The sequence below is a fragment of the Littorina saxatilis genome, linkage group LG7, assembly GCF_037325665.1.
Source record: "Littorina saxatilis isolate snail1 linkage group LG7, US_GU_Lsax_2.0, whole genome shotgun sequence".
Lineage (NCBI taxonomy): Eukaryota > Metazoa > Mollusca > Gastropoda > Littorinimorpha > Littorinidae > Littorina > Littorina saxatilis.
Window position 1 is genome coordinate 21735315 of NC_090251.1, and position 6000 is coordinate 21741314.

Sequence of the window (6000 nt, forward strand, 5' to 3'; positions counted from 1 at the left end):
TGAGAAAATGTAGACGAGGACCTTTAATACGAATTTTGGTTAAGACGAACTTTTTTTCCGATCCCCAGTGATTCGTCTTAAGCGAGTTCGACTGTATATTTTAAAGTCGTATGATATGTCCACGTGTGATCACGCGGGATGTTGGCGATAGCGCCACCTACGGCAAGGGGGACAACCTACGTAGACTAACCAACTGACTAACTCACTGAGTCAGTGTTTTTTCTAAAAGGGTTGCTTCCCTTAATTTGACGGCAAGCAATTTTTTCAGACGATAAGCATCTCAGACTAGGTCAATGCATATATGTGATTCGGGTAAGTATATTAATCGATTTTCTCAGACTTATGAAGGTCTTAAAAGGGGGGTTTCACTGTACAGTGAAACCTGCCCTGGGAACCATCCCTTAAAAACAACCACCTGCCCACAACAACCACTCCACTGGATTCCCAATGAGATTTTTTTCCTATATAATTTAATTATTATCCCCGAGTACGCAGTAGGAGGGTCCAGCAGACTTTAATTGTGTGTGTGTCTGTCTTGACTTAACAGCTTATTGCTGGGAAACTACTGGGCGCAGTTCGTTCAAAAGTTGATACACTAACTTGATAATATGTCCGATTGATCGTATTAAAACTTCATAATGTTACCTGGGACCTAAATGCGAAATATTCTACAAAAACGACTCTTAACGGCGGGCGCGATTCGCGGTGGGATAGAACAGCCGTTCGGCTAATCCGCCAGCGACAGCGACACCAGGCTTTGCGTGCGTGCGTGCTTTGCGTGCGTGTACCACTGTGCACGAGGAGTATAGGCATTTGAGTTCACTGGCGAATGATAGAATTGGTGGCTTGGTGGAAAGCGTTTCCGACTATGGCTAAAGTGATCCGGGTTCGATTCCCGGCATGGGCTGTCTATTTTTATTTTTTTTTTATTTATTTATTTTTTTTTATAATAAATTCTTGTTTACTATTGTTTATTATGAACGTTTTAATGTTTTATTTTACTGTAATAATTTTTTTAATTGTGTAAAATAAATAAATAATTTATTTATTATTTTTTTTTAAATCCAAGGGATCCGGGTTCGATTCCCGGCATGGGCGGTCTATTTTTTTTTATTTTTTTTTTTTAAATTCTTGTTTACTATTGTTTATTATGAACGTTTTAATGTTTTATTTTACTCTAATAATTTTTTTAATTGTTTTTTTTTAAATCCACGTGCACAAGACAAAAACTTTCATACTGGGGGAGCGAGCCAGTCTGAAGAGTACTCGGGTCCAGCGCCAGCGTTTTTTATTTTTATTAATTAATGTATTTATTTAACATTGCAAGCACCTGACTATGAAGACCACTTTTGGTTGGTCCCTTGGCTGGTTGTTATAGACAGGTTGGACTGAACTGTTCAAAATCGTTGGGTTGTTAATGTGATAAGACAATGCCTCCCAAGAAAGGACACCTGTTGTTTTTTGGTTTTAAACGTCACAAAGACACCTGTAACATTTGAGGGTAGATCCAGTGGCATAGCCTCCGTTCAGCCTCTGTTCAGTAGCCGCAGGAAAACAGATATCAGTAAAGACCACAGGTAGCTGTGGATGAAATGACTTTAAAACAGATGATTTAAATAACTGACAAACTACAGCCATATTGACTATATTCAACAGAAAAGAAGAGACAGTTCTCTGTCGCTTACACATTGGGCACAGTCACATCACACATTCTTATCTGCTGAAAGGTGAAGACCCACCATATTGTTTTGGATGCGACGAACCATGGACATTAGAACATGTCCTCACCAAATGTGTAGACGTTCAAGAATTTCGAGACAAACACTACAATGCGGAAACGATGAAGGTTTTATTCCGGGATGTTCCCCTGGACACGATTTTTAACTTTTTAAAAGAGATCAAGATTTTTTACAAGATTTTAAGTACCAGAAGTGATAGTGATTAATTATAGAACCTTCTTTTACAGTGATAGATCTGAATGTAAATAGTCTAATACGTAGATCTTGCCACGTGAAGTGAAAAAGAAAATAACTGCATCGGTCTCGAATAGCAGCTAGCATCTGCTGAAGGGACATAAAAACCAACCAACCAACCATATTGACTATATTAAGTTTCCGTGCATGGTTTATAGCTTGTGATCAAAAAAAAAAAAGGTCTTGCCATTGAAATGACCAACAAGCAGGAGATTATCAATGCTGTTAGCTGTTTTGGACACCATTGTACAGCATCTGATATTTTTCATTTTCATTTTTTACCAGGTCACAGTGAGAGCAGCAGTAGCAGCAACACAAGTGCTTCTTTAAAATCACCTTCCTCTGGTTTACGCCTTGGATTATCAAGACGTGCAAGCACCAAGCCACTTCACCCGTCTCTCAAAGTTTCTTGAAAATAGACACAGAATCATCTCTGGTGACGCTGTATAAACTGCAGACACTGAATTTTAAGAAAATGTGGTTTGACTGAAAACTAAAATGAAGTCTGGACTGAGTGCAAGTCATTCACAATAGTAACTACCAACTCCTAGTACTGTATTTCATACTACAGTACTATGCTTACCTTGGCTGTTTGAGACTACACGCAAGATCACGGTAATTGCATGCTTCTTGAGGAACCATTTAAAGTGGAACCACATACTATGTAATGTACTGCAATTTTCTTGTGTAATCTAGCACATTTTCTTGAGGTAAACTACTCAAGATAAAGGAAACATTGTGTTGGTTGAGACTACTGGACAAACGGGAAGCTCTGTTAATTTTGAATTTAGGTTCAAATGGCACAATGGTGATGCTAGCCAAAGTTTGCCTGCAAGCTTTGGTGATAATTTAACAGAGCATGCTTTGCTAGCATGGTAGTACACGTATGCAGATATATAGCCATATTTTTTGTGTTTGGCGCTTTACAGTTGGAAGTTCTGGGGGGGGGTCATATTGTGTGTGTGGGGCAAGTAAATAGCATTTCACCCAGAAAGGTGTCATGCAACTTTTCTGTTAATATTGCCTCTGGTCCCAGCTTCGAATAAATTATTTCAGTTGAGCTGGTGTCCCATTTATTTTCTTGTTCAAAAAAATGTAAACTTTAGCTAACCTAGGACATTTTTCAAAAACAAAATGAACCAGGTCACAAAATATTTCCAAGAGATGCCTTTCTCTTATGTACAACCTGCATTCATCACAAGTTAAGTTAATGTGTAAAAAGCTCGATGCATCGTTGAATTTTTTTCTGAATTAAAACCAGCATTTAAAAATCTTTCTGGTTGCAAGCACTTCTGGTGCACCAGTTCTTCACTTCTTTTTTTTTTACATCTGGATGAGGGTCGTGGTGTATGTATGTGTGTGTGTGTGTGTGTGTGTGTGTGTGTGTGTGTGTGTGTGTGTACAGCGATTCAGAGAAAACTACCAGACCGATCTTCATGAACGTTTACAGGAGAGTTCTTGAGTATGATATCCCCAGACATTTTTTTCAATTTTATTTTAATAAATGTCTGACATCATATCAGGCTTTTTGTGAAAGTTGAGGCGGCACTGTCACGCTCTCATTTTTGAACCAAATTGGTTGAAATTTTGGTCAAGTAATCTTCAACGAAGCCCAGACTTTGGTATTGTATTTCAGCTTGGAGGCTTAAAACTTAATTAATGAGTTTGCTCATTAAAGTTGTCTTTCAAATCAAATTTTCGCAAACAGATTTCAAATTGATTGCATCGTATTCTTCATTAAATTCTGAATCTAAAAATATATACATATGTCCTGTTTACTCTTAAATTAAAATGTTATCACAATTAACGAAAATAGATAATTAGTACTATGATTAAAATGTAAGAAATCAATCCAAAAATGATTTCATCTTATCTTTATCATTTCCTGATTCCAAAAACATATAGATATGATATGTTGTATTCAAAACAAGCTACCGCGCTATTCTGGCTTGTCAATTTCACTGCATTTTGCACGTGGAAACTGAGCGATTTCCTTCTCGCGGGGATTGACGAAGCTGTATTGTCTTGGTGAAAAAATGCTGTGCATTCAGTTTCATTTCGTGAGTTCGACAGCTTGACTAAATGTAGTAATTTCGCCTTAGTGACTTGCTTTATTTCTTTTTTTTGCGGTCTGAAGAAGTGGTACTTTGAGTAGAAACTTGTTGCAGCCTTCAGCTACTCTGGTCTTTATGGTCAATGTCAGTTGTGTTTGTTTGGTGTTTTTGTACTTACAGTGTAAACTGCGTGGATATATTTTTTCCCTGGAATATTTGCAATTGAAATTAAATTACATATTCTTACCCAACTCACATAGATAGCAATAACTTTGTTTAGTTGCTAAGACATTGAAGCACTCTTACATGGTAACATGGGGAGATAACTCTAAAACAAAAACCACATGCCATACAAGGCATGGTCCGTAGTGGTTATCTCCCCTACCAGTGTACCGCGCATGCGCAGGATGTATACCGGTGACACTCATTCCTTTTCCTTCAACGCACGGCGCTGGACGTGTTTTGAAGTGCTCTGGCTTTTCTTTAGCCATTGGTCTTTACTTGTGTGAAGACCATCGAATCTCGGTAACGTTGTTTCATCTTTCTTCCTTTCTTCAGGAATTGGTGAGAGCTTTTTTTTTTCTTATTGCAAGACTTTTCTTAGCGTATTTGAGCGTTTTGCATCTTGTTGTTGTTAGTTCATTTTTTGATTCAAAATGGCTGACAAGCAGAAAGATAAAGAGAAATCTCGGAGTTCTGCCAAGCAGGTTAGCTCTCCAGGGTCTCACTCAGGCAAAGCAGGCAAAACTAAAGCTAAGGCGGCTACGGCCACAACTACTCGTAGCTCTCAGAAATATTCTCTTAGTGAGAATTCGTCCATATAGTTAGCGTTCTCAACCCGGAGACTCAAGAATCCTTTTTCGTTTCTATTGATGGCAAACCTACCTCCACTGACAAATCATTTTCAGAGAAGGTTCAGGCTGTACGCACAGATGATTTTCTGGCGACGAGAAGCTCTTTTAACGGGCTCTCGTCTAGAGGATAAGAGCATTCAGGACTCTCTTAGGGTCTCCCCTTTTCTTGAGGGCTCCCTACTCGGACAGGATGCGCTGAACGCACTGCAGAAGCAGTCACAGCAATCCAAGGGCTTGCAATTTGTCAAACTTTCAGAGTTGGCTTTCGCTAAGCATCAGACCAAACGCAGCGGACCTCCTGCTCAGTCTTTCTCGGGGTCATCCAACGCTGGTCAGAATTCAAAGACGGGTTCGGCTTCAAGGGGAAAGAATCGTTCTCGTCCTTACACCAAGACCAGACCGCCTTCTTTCGGGAAGAGGGGGTCAGGTCGAAAGCCTAACCCCCAATGATGCTCCCCCGGTCCGAGCACCCCTGCATCCCCCACTCTTTCGGTAACGGGAGGCCTCTTTCGGGCCTTACCAGCTTGGTTGAGGAAAACGAACAACCACTGGATCGCGGGGGTACTCCGATCGGGGTTCCGGCTCCTTTGGAGCACTCACAGAGCTCCTTTGTCCAGAACCCCTCCGCCTTTTCGATTTCCGGCCAGGACAGAAGCCAGAGATGCTATTCAGGCCGAGGTCGAACTTCGAGGCGACCCTGTAACAATGTGTGTGTTTGTGTGTTTGTTCTGTTTAAAACCAGTCTTGATCTAAGGACTAAGTCCGGTCGAGAATAAAAGCTGGTTCTTGTATATGACTGTGTACGTAGGTGTTCGTTGGAGTGCCTTGGAGAATGATGAGCATATGAGCTTGCGGTGATCATCCTTTTTTGAGGATGAAAGTCGCTTGTTCATTTCAATGCTTGTTATTCTCTCAGGTACCAGGAGAAAAGGTTCCGTACAACTCTCGCTTACTCTATTACACATGTCGTATGCATTAAGAGCGATTACTTCCCTTTGGTTATTTGATTTCTTATTCAGAAGCAAGCTGTGGAAGAGGTTCAAGATCATGCCTCCCCAGGCTTTTACGGACGTCTTTTTGTTGTCCCAAAAGCCTCGGGAGGATGGCGTCCAGTACTAG

At 40.3% G+C, this 6000-nt stretch overlaps 2 protein-coding genes across 2 annotated transcripts in view; both read left to right on the forward strand.

Annotated features, from left to right (window-relative positions):
- Positions 1–3248, forward strand: part of LOC138970898 (RAD51-associated protein 1-like) — a 30363-nt gene extending 27115 nt beyond the window's left edge. Inside the window, exon 8 of the mRNA XM_070343475.1 lies at positions 2259–3248. Coding sequence (XP_070199576.1) covers positions 2259–2386 — 128 coding nt within the window. The 3' untranslated portion in view covers positions 2387–3248. The remainder of the gene's footprint in view (positions 1–2258) is intronic.
- A 1435-nt stretch (positions 3249–4683) lies between these two features.
- LOC138970151 (RNA-binding protein with serine-rich domain 1-like) lies at positions 4684–6000 on the forward strand. Its single transcript, XM_070342638.1, has 3 exons — positions 4684–4831; positions 5138–5303; positions 5901–6000. Exons 1-3 carry the CDS (start codon positions 4684–4686, stop codon positions 5998–6000), a joined length of 414 nt encoding a protein of 137 aa, XP_070198739.1.

Excerpts from the sequence above, each read along its gene's own strand:
- LOC138970151 (XM_070342638.1), top strand. The coding sequence starts at position 4,684 with ATGGCTGACAAGCAGAAAGATAAAGAGAAATCTCGGAGTTCTGCCAAG. Across the intron at positions 4,832-5,137 it reads CTCTCAGAAATATTCTCTTA|AGTTGGCTTTCGCTAAGCAT; the intron begins GTGAGAATTCGT and ends TCAAACTTTCAG. Across the intron at positions 5,304-5,900 it reads CCTTCTTTCGGGAAGAGGGG|AAGCAAGCTGTGGAAGAGGT; the intron begins GTCAGGTCGAAA and ends TTTCTTATTCAG.